This window comes from Symphalangus syndactylus, chromosome Y (genome assembly GCF_028878055.3).
Source record: "Symphalangus syndactylus isolate Jambi chromosome Y, NHGRI_mSymSyn1-v2.1_pri, whole genome shotgun sequence".
Taxonomy (NCBI): Eukaryota; Metazoa; Chordata; class Mammalia; order Primates; family Hylobatidae; genus Symphalangus; species Symphalangus syndactylus.
Genome location: NC_072448.2, coordinates 8,489,474 through 8,504,184, shown reverse-complemented (window position 1 = coordinate 8,504,184; position 14,711 = coordinate 8,489,474). Strand labels below are relative to the sequence as shown.

At 49.2% G+C, this 14,711-nt stretch overlaps 1 protein-coding gene across 1 annotated transcript in view; it reads left to right on the top strand.

The window, feature by feature from the left end:
- Positions 1-14,711, top strand: part of LOC129475920 (dehydrogenase/reductase SDR family member on chromosome X) — a 318,446-nt gene that overhangs the window by 256,098 nt on the left and 47,637 nt on the right. The window contains exon 5 of the mRNA XM_055269660.2: positions 11,958-12,165. Within this exon, the coding sequence (XP_055125635.1) occupies positions 11,958-12,165 (208 nt within the window). The remainder of the gene's footprint in view (positions 1-11,957; positions 12,166-14,711) is intronic.

Genomic DNA, 14,711 nt, shown 5'->3' with positions numbered 1-14,711 from the left:
CAAAACTCCTGCTAGTCAACCACATGCCTCAAGTCTCATGGAAAACAGCCCCCAGCTGAGTTCAGCAAGTGTGACTTCCAAGGCAAGAAGGAGCTACACTTTGTGCTTTTCTTTTTTTATTCTTAGAGAGAGCAATCAAGGTTTTGCAAACATTAAATACTTCAGACATAGAATATTGTTTTCATTTGCTAGCGGGTTGAAAATAGAACCCGACTGCCTCTGTCTGGCTGCTGTGGGAAGCCCAGAGGCAACGTGATGATTTATCAAGCGCAAGAATAAATCAATAGTAGACCTCCTGCAGAGCCAATATTTATGGTTTATTCACTTCAAAATTGTATTTATCTAGCCTCCCATCCCCATGTCTGAAAATTGATAGATTTTTAATAACTGCAGAGGATTTATAGATTTATCCTTGTCAGACATCTTCCCATAACTCTAATGGATGAATTTCTTTCTGAGATAATTACTAAGCATTATTTTCCCTACCACCAAAGAAATACGTCCATGATACAGGGTGACCCTGAAAAATAACAGTGATTCTTCCCTGGCCAGAGACCTAAAGACTCTTGTTTTTTGGTACAGTTCTTTGTTCACCCATTCATTCATTCATTCAAATTCATTCATTCACTGGAATGAATTCAAATGAGTGAATTTGAATGAATGAAAGAATTCCAATGAGTGAATTTGAATGAATGAAAGAATTCAAATGAGTGAATTCAGAGAAAGGAATGAATTCAGAGGAATGAATGAATGCAAATGACGAATGAATTCAAAGGAATGAACAAATGAATTCAAATGAATGAATTCTAATTAATGAATTCAAATGAATGAACATATGAATTCAAAGAAATGAATGAATTCAAAGGACTAAATGAATTGAAAGGAATGTATGAATCAAAGGAATGAATTCAAAGGAATGAATGAATGAATTCAAATGAGTGAATCTGAATGAATTCAAGTGAATGAATAAATTCAAAGGAAGGAATGAATTCAAATGAATGAACAAATGAAGTCAAAGGAATGAATGAATTCAAAAGAACGAATAAATTCAAAGGAATGAATGAATGAATTCAAAGGTATGAGTGAATTTAAAGGAATGAATTCAAAGGCTGAATGAATTCAAAGGAATGAGTGAATTCAAAGGAATGAATGAATTCAAAGGAATGAACGAATTCAAAGGAATGAATGAATTCAAATGAGTGAATTTAAATGAATAAATTCAAATGAATGAATGAATTCAAAGGAACAAGTGAATTCAAAGGAAGGAGTGAATTCAAATGATGCAAATGAATGAATGAATTCTAATGAGTTCATTCAAATGAGCAAATGGGCACAGGGCACCTAGAAGACCTGTGAGAGTTAAGGAAGATTCATTCAGGGGAAGCCCAGGTGTGCAGTTTTGCATCAACAGAAGACTGAGGTGCAATGGAGCCGGTCCTCACTGAGGACCCACATTTTGGTGGACAGACACCTGAGCAGCCATCTCCTGTCTTTGTGGGCGCCTGGCATTTTCTGTGTGAATCGGGCTCCACAGTCATCTGGAAGATGGAAAGTGTCGCATCACAGCTTATGCATTCGTCAGCGGATCCTTGAGTCTGAACAGGTGTAGACCATTTGTTCTGTGTGCCTTCTGTTTGCTTCTCTTCCAGAGCTGCTCTCCTGTGGATAGAGTAGCTTTCTATTCTGTAGTGGTTTCCTCTGCCTCTCCCGATGGCGCCTCCTGATTTGCATGTTCTTTTAGTGTTGGTGTTGGCAGCAGCATGGGATGTGGTCTGCTGTGACTCTGCGGCAGGCTGTTCCCTGCTAGAGAAGGCTGGATGTTCAGGGCGTCCGTCCCATAGCCTCCCTGGACTGGCTCCATCCTTCCCACCGCCCTCCCGAGATTCTAGGAAGTGGGTTGAGAAGCAGTGGTTTTTCAGTTACTCAATGCTTTTCTCCTCTCTCTCTCTCTCTGTAACGCTCTGTCTCTCTCTCTCCTCCTTCTCCCCCTGTCTCTCTGTCATTCTCTCCACCTCTTCACTGTCTTGGTTTTCCTCTCCCTTTTGCTTTTTCTCTCTGTCTCTCTCTCTCCTCAACCCACCCGTCCCCCCTTCTACTATTTTGCTCTCGACCTCCCTTCTCCCTCCCTCTCTCTCTCCCCTTCTCCCTTTTCTCTCTCCCCTTCTCCCTTTTCTCTCTCCCCTTCTCCCTTCTCTCTCCCTCCCTCTTTCTCCCTTCTTCTCTCTCCTTTCTTCTCTCTCTCCCCCTCCCTCCCTCCCTTTCTCCCCTCCTCTCTCTCCCATTCTCCCCTCTTCTCTCTCCCATTCTCCCCTCTTCTCTCTCCCATTCTCCCCTCCTCTCTCTCCCATTCTCCCTCCCCCTCCCTCTTTCTCCCCTCTTCTCTCTCTCTCCTTTTCTCCCATTCTCTCTCTCTCTCCCTCTCTCCCTCCTTTTCCCTTCTTCTCTCCCTCCCCTCTTTCTTCTCTCCCTCCCCTCTTCTCTCTCTCCGTTTCCCTCTCTCACACCCTCCCTCTTCTCCTTCTCTCTTTTCTCTTCCTCTCTCTCCCCCTTGTCTATCTCCTTTGTCTTCCTCTCCCCTTCTCTCTCTTTCCTCCTTCCCCCGTCTCTCCTCCTCTCTCCTTTGCCTGCCTTCTCTCCCCCTTTCTCTGTCTTTCTGTCTCTGTCTCTCTTTCTCTGTTTGACTCTCCGTCTATTTCTTCCCTCTCCTCTCTCCCTCTCGTTTGCCCTCCCTCTCTCCCTGTTCCTTCTCCATCTCTCTCTCTCTCTCCCTATTTCCTCCCTCTCCTTCTCTCTTCCTTTCTTCTTTGCCCTCCCTCTCTCTCTCCTCTCTCTCTCTCTCTCTCTCTGATTGCCCTTTCATCCCCACCACTCTCCTTTCTTTGGATTTCTCTGCTTGGAGAGCGGAGAACTCTCCCATCTCCTCCCCTGTTCAGGACACACCTCACCTGCGTTCACTGCTTGAGGCACAATATGCGATTGTGACCCTGAGCGTTCACTCCCCAGTAAAATGCCATTAGGTGCACAGACCAATGAATAATTGTACTGCGTATTTTCTCAGTTGGCAGATCAATGAATGATAATTTTACTGTTTATTTTCCGCCTTTCAGTTGGCAGATCAGTGAATGAAAATTTTATTGCGTATTTTCCACCTTTGAACTGGCAGATCAATGGACGATAATTTTATTGTGTATTTTCCACCTTTGAACTGGCAGATCAATGAACGATAGTTTTATTGTGTATTCTCCACCTTTGAATTGGTGAAGAGACAGATTCCGTGAATGCTCCTAACATGGACGGCACCCGATACACTGGCATGGCCACAGGGTTTTTTTATTCCTTAGGAAAATCGCAACGAAACATCAGTATATTTGCTGATGATTAAAACTTGTGCACCAGAATCTCAGAAGTCACCACAAAAGAATGCATCCATGTAGCCCAAAACCACTGGTTTCCCAAAAATTATTGAAATTTTAAGAAACAGGCCGAGTGCGATGGCTCACGCCTGTAATCCCAGCACTTTGGGAGGCTGACATGGATGGATCACAAGGTCAGGAGTTTGAGACCATCCTGGCCAACATGGTGAAATCCCATCTCTACTAAAAATACAAAAATTAGCTGGGCATAGTGGCATGCACCTGTAATCCCAGCTACTCAGGAGGTTGAGGCAGGAGAATTGCTGGAACCCAGGAGGCGGAGGCTGCAGTGGGCCGAGATTGTGCCACTGCACTCCAGCCTAGCAACAGAGCGAGACTCCATCTCAAAAATTAAATTAAAAATTAAAAAAAGAGACAAATTATCATTTTATTTTATTTATTTATTTATTTACTTTTTTGAGACAGAGCCTTGCTCTGTCGCCCAGGTTGGAGTGCAGTGGCACACCCTCTTCTCACTGCAACCTCCGCCTCCCAGAAAAAAACAGGCAAATTAAATCTATGGTAATGGAAATTAGAATCGTAGTTACCTTAGAAGAATGTGATTAATTATGGGTCACAAAAGGGCTTACGGGGTGCAGATGTGGGAGGCGGTTGCCCGAGAGGGAGCGTGCTCACTTTGGATGATTCCGTTCAGATTTCCCTCACGATCTCTGCACCTTTTTTTTGTTGTTTTGAAATGGAGTCTTGCTGTTGTTGGCCGGGGCTGCAGTGCAGTGGCATGATCTCGGCTCACTGCAACCTCTGCCTCCTGGGTTCCAGAAATTCTCCTTCCTCAGCCTCCCAAGTAGCTGAAATTACAGGTGCCTGCCACCACGCCCAGCTAACGTTTTTTTTTTTTTTTCTTGTATTTTTAGTAGAGACGGGGTTTCACCAAGTTGGCCAGGCTGGTCTCAAACTCCTGACCTCAGGTGATCCGCCTGCCTCGGCCTCCCAGAGTGCTGGCATTACAGGTGTGAGTCACCGTGCCCAGTCCTGTGCACCTTTTTTATACGTTCCTTTGATTTAAAAGAAAATAATAACTTGACAAAAATAAATAAATAGAATTTTATTGATGCCGAAAAAAACATGATTATAGAAAACTTAAAACACATACAAAAGCCTACAGGCATTTGAATTTGCCACCGATTGTCTAACTAGTACTCAATCTGCATTTCTGACTTACGTCAATCCCTCCTCTGGGGTACCATCATCTCTTCCTAGGCCACGATAGTGGCCTCCTAACAGGCATCTCAGGCACCCATCCAATCTCTCCCTACCTGACACCAATATGGTCTTTCAACGCTCTGCTTACATAGGAAGAGGAAAATTAATACCTAAAGCCATTGGCAAACAACTCAACAACAAAACAATTTCTCTTTCAGCATATGTCAGGCTTTCTTTCCGCAAATATCAGCATTTCAGGTGGGTTTGCTGCCTAGAAACGTCTCCATGACACTGCGGTTTAAAATACGGGTGCGTGGCCGGGCGCAGTGGCTCACACCTGGGATCCCAGCACTTTGGGAGGCTGAGGCGGGCAGATCACTTGGGGTCAGGAGTTCAAGACCAGACTGGTCAACATGACAAACCCCATCTCTACTAAAAATACAAAAAAAAAAAAAAAAAAAAAGATTAGCCAGGTGTTGTGGTGCACACCTGTAATCCCAGCTACTTGGGAGGCTGAGGCAGGAGAATCACTTGAACCTGGGAGGCAGAGGTTGCAGTGAGCCGAGATCAACCCATTGCACTCCAGCCTGGGCAATAGAGTGAGATTCCATCTCAAAAAAATGAAATAAAAAATACAATACAATAAAATGTGGACACACTGCACACCAGCTTGGTTGACAGAGCAAGACTCTGTCTCCAAAAAAAATAATAATATTAGTAGGGCTGGGTGCAGTGGCTCACACCTGTAGTCCTAGCACTTTGGGAGGCCAAGGCGGGACGATCAGTTGAGATTAGGAGTTCAAGAGCAGCCTGGCCAACATGGTGAAACCCCGTCTCTACTACATATACAAAAAATAGCTGGGCATTGGGGCAGGTGCCTGTAATCCCATGTACTTGGGAGGCTGAGGCAGGAGAATTGCTTGAACCCAGGAGGCAGAGGTTGCAGTGAGCCGACATCACAACACTGCACTCCAGTCTGGGTGACAGAGCAAGAGTTTACCTCAAAATAATAATAATAAAATAGGAATAAACGTAATTACTCTCAGTAGCTCACTAACGATGAATTATCAGCATCCAGGGCCCCTGCGCGTGGCTGGTGCATTCGCCACGGTGCAGGAATTCGCATGCAGCTTCCCCGCCAGGCAAGTCCCTAGCAAGACTCGGATTCATCTGGAGCACAGGTCACCACCTGCCTGCACAGAGGCACTGTCCCCTCTGCTGTTGCGAAAGATACCTTCCCCAACGATGCTGTTGTCACCAAGAATTTGCTCAGAGCTGCAAGCCATTATCCTAAGAGAACGAGCAGAGAAACAGAAAACCAAATACTCCATGTTCTCACTTACACCTGGAAGGTACACAGCGGGTACTCATGGACACAAAGATGGGAAGAGCAGAAACTCTCCACTTCTAGAAGGTAGGGGGAGGGAGGCAGAGGATGAAAAACCACCTGTTGGGTACCGTGGCCATTTCCTGGGTGACAGGTTCACTCACAGCCCCACCCTCAGTCTCTAACGTGTATCCCTCTATTCCGTATGCCCCTTCGCTGCCAGAAGCATACCCAGAGCTTAGCGCCCACTTATAAGTGAGAAGGTGTATTTGCTTTTCTGTTCTTGAGTGACTCCACATAGGATAATAACCTCCAGTTCTATCCAAGTTACTGCCAGTGACACAATTCCATTCTTTTTGATGGCTTAGTAGTATTCCATTCTGTTTTCTTTATCCAGTACTCCACGGAGGGGTACTTAGATTGATTCCGTATGTTTGCAATTGTGAGTTGTGCTGCAAGAAACAGGTGCAGGTATGTTTTTTTGTTTTGTTTTGTTTGATTATTTTATTTATTTATTTATTTTTGAGACGGAGTCTCACTCTGTCACCCAGGCTGGAGTGCAGTGATGCAATCTCAGCTCACTGCAACCTCCGCCTCCCGGGTTCAAGCGATTCTCCTACCTCAGTGTTCCAAGTAGCTGGGGTTACGGGTACGTGCCACCACGCCTGGGTAATTTTTGTATTTTTAGCAGAGATGGGGTTTTGCCATGTTGCCCAGGCTGCTCTCGAACTCCTGACCTCAGGTGATCCGCCCACCTCAGCCTCCCAAAGTGCTGGGATGACAGGTGTGAGCCACCATGCCTGGCCTGCAGGTATCTTTTTGATATAAAGACTTCTTTTCCTTGGGGTAGCTACCCAGGAGTGGGATTGCTGGATCAAGCGAATGATCTGCTTTTAGTTCTTCGACAGGAACATCCATGCTGTTTTCTATACAGCTTGTGCGGATTCACTTTCTTTCGGGGCACAGCAATGTGGGCAGTTCTGCCTGGGGGTCTTCTGTGAGGCTGCAGCTGGGGCTGACTTTATCTGAAGGCTTGACTGGGTTGGATGTCCAGGATAGCTTTCTGTGGTGGCGGGAAGCTGGTACAGCCTGTCACCTGGGCTTAGCTGGGAGGGCCAACAAGAACAGGTACCTGTGGCCTCTCCAGCATGTCAGGCTGAAGGTGCTCAGCCTTCTTAAACCAAAGCTGGCTCCTCCCAGACTCAGCATTCCCAAGAACCAAGCAGGGGCCACATGACCTTATTGACCCAACTTTGGAAGTCACACAGTGTTTATCTCACTGCGGCATTCTACGAAAGAATTAACAAGGAAGTTATTGAGTATGGCCCACATTCAAGGGAAGGGGCATAGACTCTAGCTCCCAAGGAGACGGATGTCAAAAGGATTTGCAGGCCTGCTTTACAGCCCCCTGAAGCTGCCTTTCAAAACAACGCATGCAGAAGCCAGGTGTTCATGACGAGCTCGTCTCTCCTAAGCTGGGAATTTATGACACTTCAGGCACAGATTGAGCTGTGTGTCTCCAGATTCTTCATGTCAAATAAAATACGAGGAAAACGGCATCGTGAAAGGATGTTTATAGTTCATCAAAATGCAAAGCTTCCCATCCACCCACAGCAACCTATTCTGGTGTTTTTGTTTTTTTGTTGTTGGTTTTTGTTTGTTTGTTTGTTTTTGAGACAGAGTCTCACTCTTTCGCCCAGACTGGAGTGCAGTGGTGTGATCTCGGCTCACTGCAACCTCCGCCTCCCAGGTTCAAGCGATTCTCCTGCCTCAGCCTCCTGAGTAGCTGGGATTACAGGCATGCACCACCACGTCTGGCTAATTTTGTATTTTTAGTAGAGACGGGGGTTTCTCCATGTTGGCCAAGCTGGTCTTGAACTCCTGACCTCAACTGATCCACCCGCTTCACCCTCCGAAAGTGCTGGGAGGATTACAGGCATGACCCACCGGGCTGGGCTTTTTTTCTGGATAACTCCTGAGGTGAATTCTGACATGCTTCTCAGAAGTGTTTTGTTTGATGGGCTTTGAGGACTGTAGGAGTGTTGAATGTACATTTTGTTGAATGTTTAATACACGTGTGTCTTGTGATTGATTGATACTGCACCTTGATTGATATTGGATCCCTCCCGGTTGGTTTATACTCCTGATGTTTTACAGGCATAAGCTCAGGGAATAAATTCTCCCTATCCTGGAAGTTTTTTTGAAAGCTAGATATTCACGTAGGAGGGAGAAGCACTTAGTCTGGCTGGAAAGTCTGTGCAGGTGAGAAGCAAGGACTGCACCTGACCTGTCCGCTCATTTCTCCCTGAAGATTTCAGCAGGCCACAGGCCTGGAATGGCATGGCGGTACCTCTCCCCTGCCACCATTCTCTGTGAGAGTGTGTCCAGAATTTATTCCTTCTCATGGGTTCTTGGTCTCACTGACTTCAAGAATGAAGCCGCAGATCCTCGCGGTGAGTGTTACGGCTCTTAAAGATGGTGTGTCCCGAGTTTGTTCCTTCAGATGTTCATATGTGTCTGGAGTTTCTTCCTTCTGGTGGGTTCGCGGTCTCACTGACTTCAGGAGTGAAGCTGCAGACCTTGGCAGTGAGTCTTACAGCTCATACAGGTAGTGCAGACCCAAAGAGTGAGCAGCAGCAAGATTTATTGTGAAGAGCGGAAGAACAAAGCTTCCACAACGTGGAAGGGGACCCAAGCTGGCTCAGGTGGCCAGCTTTTATTCCCTTATTTGGCCCCGCCCATGTCCTGCTGATTGGTCCATTTTACAGAGTGCTGATTGGTCCATTTTACAGAGTGCTGATTGTTCCATTTTACAGAGCACTGATTGGTCCATTTTACAGAGCGCTGATTGGTCCATTTTACAGAGTGCTGATTGGCCCATTTTACAGAGTGCTGGATGGTCCATTTTAGAGTGCTGATTGGTGCGTTTACAATTCTTTAGCTAGACAGAAAAGTTCTCTAAGTCCCCACTCGACCCAGGAAGTCCAGCTGGCTTCACGTCTCAAAAGCAGCAATTGACCTCCATCCACGTTTATTTTCTATTTCCCCCTTGCTGTACCCAAAGCACTGTACCCGCACTGTGGAGGCTACAGCCAGAATAAGACGTTGGTTTTTCCTCAAGGAACTCATAATTTTCAAGCCTCCACTGGGGCCAGGGATGTGTGGAGCTGCGGGACCCACTTCTGCATCTTTCATGGGCCCTCCGTGCAATGGGGCATCCAGTGCAGCCTGTGCATCCACAGTTTTGAAATGCGGGTTCGAGAGGTTGTAAAACAGGCCTGCAAATTCTTTTCACATTCGTCTCTTCGGGAGCTGGAGTCCCTGCTCCCTCTCTTGAATCTCGGCTGTCCTCATTAACTGTCTCGTAATTCCTAGAATGGGGCAGCGGTGACAACTCTGTAGGAGTTCCAAAGTTGGGTCGATAAGGCCACGTGGCTCCTGCTTGGTTCTTGGGAATGCTGAGTCTGGGAGGAGCCAGCTTGGGTTTTGAGTGTTCATAAAATACAACTGGAAAGATTGTGTACACAAACACAGGCATGTACACAAATGCACACATATCAGAAATTCATAGGGAAATGGGTCCATGTACAGAGGCACAAATACATACAGATATTACAATACACACAAAAGCAAGCGCATATAGAAATGCATATACCTCAAAAAATGTATACACCTCTACATATGCAAACACATAGAGAAATACTAGACCTACATATATGTATAGATAGCTCCATATAAAATACATGCAAACACAAGCACGTATACAAATGCATATGCATAGAAAAAGATGTACACTATGCAGATGTACATATGCATACACAAATACATAGAGAGATGCTAGACCTACATATATGTATAGAGAGCTCCATATAAAATACACACAAACACAAGCACATATACAAATGCATATGCATAGTAAAATATGTACACATGCAGATGCAAACACATATATATACAAATAGAGAAACAGATCAAATATCAATATAGCTCCATACTGAAATACATCTTTGAACACAAACGTGTCCATATGCAAATAGATATGTGTGTTTTTATTAATCATACATCTCAAATGCATTTACAAATGCAAATATGTGCACAAATGCAAAAACTATGGGATTCCACAGACGAATCAAAATGTATGTTCATGCGTGCAATACATGTAGACGTTCCAATGTACAAATAATGACAAACGCTGTGTGTATGTAGGTGTATGAACAGATGCAAATACTTGCAATCATACAATTCCAATTAGAAACATATATACATACACTATATTTAGATATACATGCAAAGATGTAAATGTGTATGTACATGTATATACATGTGAATAAATGTGTACACATGCAAACTCATACATGGGCATACAACATATATATAAAAGAAAACATGCACAAATTTATAGGCATTTGAAAATGCATCTGCATGTAAAGATACGAACACACATATGTACATGCTAACATACATCTCTATAGGTGTATATCTTTTAATTGTGCGTATATGCAGTTATATACCCGTGTATACGTATATAAACACATTTACAAATGCATATGCATGTATGTATATGAATAGACATGCCTGCATTTGCATGTACAGTTGACGTGTAGATAGATACAGAATTCCAGGTACGTATATAACGTGCCTGTGTATACGCATCTACATTATCCATGTACATACAAATACATATGTACATTGGCATTAATATCCAAGCAAACTGGTCTGCTCTAAGTACAAGGCAATATGGTTCGTGCGTGTTTCTAGGGCGAGTCACCTTTGAGGTCAGGCCCCCACAGCAAGGACTTCAGAGCAGGTGCTCACCCGAGCTTGGCCTGATGGGTGGGGGTGTTCTGTGTCTGGCAGATAGAACGTGTCAAGCACAGAACCTGCGGCGACGAGGATGTTTATAGAATGATGACCCCTGCCCTGTGGTCTAGGGGTGAGGACAGGCCATGTTTATACTGAGGTCAGCATTTCTCAAAGGACATCTGAGCAATTTGTTTGTGGGATACTCTGTGAAGAGGGGGTGCCATAGCAGCTATTCTTGCCCAGAATTCTGGGGGGAGACAGGATCTCTGTCGCCCAGGCTGGGGTGCAGTAGCACAATCTCGGCTCACTGCAACCTCCACTTCTTGGGCTCAAACAATCCTTCCGCCTCAACCTCCCCGAGCAGCTGGGACTACAGGCACGCACCACCACACCCAGCTAATTTTTTGTATTTTTGGTAGAGGCGGGGTTTCACTATGGTGCACAGCCTGGTCTCGAACTCCTGACCTCAAGCGATCCACCCTACTCACCTACCCAAAGGCTGGGATTACATGTATGAGCCACTGCACCCAGCCGCCCAGAATAATTAATTGTCCAGGGGACCCCATTTGGTGACTTGGATGATTCTCACTCTCTTGTGTGTGTTGCTGTGTTATCATTGTGGTTATTATTTTTCTTTTTGTTTTTTTTCTTTTTGAGACGGAGTCTCGCTGTGTCGCCAGTCTGGAGTGCAGTGGCATGGTCTCGGCTGACTACAACCTCCGCCTCCCAGGTTCAAGCGATTCTCTTGCCTCAGCCTCCTGAGTAGCTGAAACTACAGGACTCTGCCACCAAACCCGGCTAATTTTTGTATTTTTACTAGAGACAGGGGTTTCACCATGTTGGGCAGGCTGGTCTTGAACTCCTGACCTCAGGTGATCCACCTGCCTTGGCCTCCCAAAGTGCTAGGATGACAGGCATGAATTTCTGACCTCAGGTGATCCAACCGCCTCAGCATCCGAAAGTGCTGGGATGACAGGCGTGAGCCACCACGCCTGGCCTGTGGTTACTATTTTTAAACTCAAGGCACAGAGGTGCAGAGACAGAAGGCAGGAAGGGACTTCAGTGATCTTCTAGAACCTTCTCCATCACACCTAAAGCAGGAAACAGAGGCCCAGGAGGAAGACATGGCCGCCAGCTCTACACCCCACCCTCCGATGTCCTGGGTCATTTGTGCATCTCAGGAATCCGTCTGTGAGATTTCTCCACTGTCTTCCCCAATCTAACTCCTTCTGATACTCTCTTTTATCCAGCTGGGGTGATGATGGTCCCTCAGAGGAAAACCAGAGATGGATTCGAAGAACATTTCGGCCTGAACTACCTGGGGCACTTCCTGCTGACCAACCTTCTCCTGGATACGCTGAGAGAGTCTGGGTCCCTTGGCCACTGTGCGAGGGTGGTCACCGTCTCCTCTGCCACCCATTACGTCGCTGAGCTGAACATGGACGACCTTCAGAGCAGGTGGGTGCACCCTGTGAATAATCATAACAGCATCTCAGGTGGCTTAAAGGTTACTCATTTCCCTCTGTCTATGGGGTGCGGCGCTCCCCGCATCTGCCGGACACTGGCGCTCTGGGGACAGTGCTCCCCATGTCTGCCGAGCACCGGCGCTCTGGGGACAGCGTTCCCCGCGTCTGCCGGACACTGGCGCTGTGGGGACAGCATTCCCCGCATCTGCCGGACACTGGCGCTCTGGGGACAGTGCTCCCTGCATCTGCCGGGCACCGGCGCTCTGGGGACAGCGTTCCCCGCATCTGCCGGACACTGGTGCTCTGGGAACAGTGCTCCCCGCATCTGCCGAGCACTGGTTCTCTGGGGACAGTGCTCCCTGCATCTGCTGGACACTGGCGCTCTGGGGACAGTGCTCCCCGCGTCTGCCGAGCACTGGCGCTCTGGGGACAGTGCTCCCCGCGTCTGCCGAGCACTGGCGCTCTGGGGACAGTGCTCCCCGCGTCTGCCGAGCACTGGCGCTCTGGGGACAGTGCTCCCCGCGTCTGCCGAGCACTGGCGCTCTGGGGACAGTGCTCCCCGCGTCTGCCGAGCACTGGCGCTCTGGGGACAGTGCTCCCCGCGTCTGCCGAGCACTGGCGCTCTGGGGACTGTGCTCCCCGCGTCTGCCGAGCACTGGCGCTCTGGGGACAGTGCTCCCCGCGTCTGCCGAGCACTGGCGCTCTGGGGACAGTGCTCCCCGCGTCTGCCGAGCACTGGCGCTCTGGGGACTGTGCTCCCCGCGTCTGCCGAGCACTGGCGCTCTGGGGACTGTGCTCCCCGCGTCTGCCGAGCACTGGCGCTCTGGGGACTGTGCTCCCCGCGTCTGCCGAGCACTGGCGCTCTGGGGACAGTGCTCCCCGCGTCTGCCGAGCACTGGCGCTCTGGGGACAGTGCTCCCCGCGTCTGCCGAGCACTGGCGCTCTGGGGACAGTGCTCCCCGCGTCTGCCGAGCACTGGCGCTCTGGGGACAGTGCTCCCCGCGTCTGCCGGACACTGGCGCTCTGGGGACAGTGCTCCCCGCGTCTGCCGGACACTGGCGCTCTGGGGACAGTGCTCCCCGCGTCTGCCGGACACTGGCGCTCTGGGGACAGTGCTCCCCGCGTCTGCCGGACACTGGCGCTCTGGGGACAGTGCTCCCCGCGTCTGCCGGACACTGGTGCTCTGGGGACAGTGCTCCCCGAGTCTGCCGGACACTGGTGCTCTGGGGACAGTGCTCCCTGCGTCTGCCGGACACTGGTGCTCTGGGGACAGTGCTCCCTGCGTCTGCTGGACACTGGTGCTCTGGGGACAGTGCTCCCTGCGTCTGCTGGACACTGGTGCTCTGGGGACAGTGCTCCCTGAGTCTGCTGGACACTGGTGCTCTGGGGACAGTGCTCCCTGCGTCTGCTGGACACTGGTGCTCTGGGGACAGTGCTCCCTGCGTCTGCTGGACACTGGTGCTCTGGGGACAGTGCTCCCTGCGTCTGCTGGACACTGGTGCTCTGGGGACAGTGCTCCCTGAGTCTGCTGGACACTGGTGCTCTGGGGACAGTGCTCCCTGAGTCTGCTGGACACTGGTGCTCTGGGGACAGTGCTCCCTGAGTCTGCTGGACACTGGTGCTCTGGGGACAGTGCTCCCTGCGTCTGCTGGACACTGGTGCTCTGGGGACAGTGCTCCCTGCGTCTGCTGGACACTGGTGCTCTGGGGACAGTGCTCCCTGCGTCTGCTGGACACTGGTGCTCTGGGGACAGTGCTCCCTGCGTCTGCTGGACACTGGTGCTCTGGGGACAGTGCTCCCTGCGTCTGCTGGACACTGGTGCTCTGGGGACAGTGCTCCCTGCGTCTGCTGGACACTGGTGCTCTGGGGACAGTGCTCCCTGCGTCTGCTGGACACTGGTGCTCTGGGGACAGTGCTCCCTGCGTCTGCTGGACACTGGTGCTCTGGGGACAGTGCTCCCTGCGTCTGCTGGACACTGGTCCTCTGGGGACACTGCTCCCTGCGTCTCCCTGTGTTTGCTGGACACGGTGCTCTGGGCACACTGCTCTCTGTGTCTCCTGGGCACATGTGCCCTGGAAATGGTGCTTCCTGGATCTGCTGGGCACAGATGCTCTGGGTACGGTGCTCCCTGTGTCTGCTGGACACACGTGCTCTGGAAATGGTGCTCCCTGGATCTGCTGGGCACAGGTGCTCTGGGCACAGTGCTCCCTGGATCTGCTGGGCACTGGTGCTCTTGGCATGGTGCTCCCTGCATGTGCTGGGCATGGTCCTCTGGGAACAGTGCTCCCTGCATCTGCTGGGCACTGGTGCTCTGGGCACGGTGCTCTCTGCATCTGCTGGACGCAGGTGCTCTGGGCACACTGCTCCGTGTCTGCTGGGCACACGTGCTCTGGAAATGGTGCTGCCTGCGTCTGCTGGGCACATGTGCTCCTGGCACGGTGCTGTGGGATATGTACATCCCCAGCCATTTGCTGTCCTTGGGTAACTTAGCAATGTGCCATGGTATCGTTACTTTATTTTTTAGAAGGGACAAGAAAC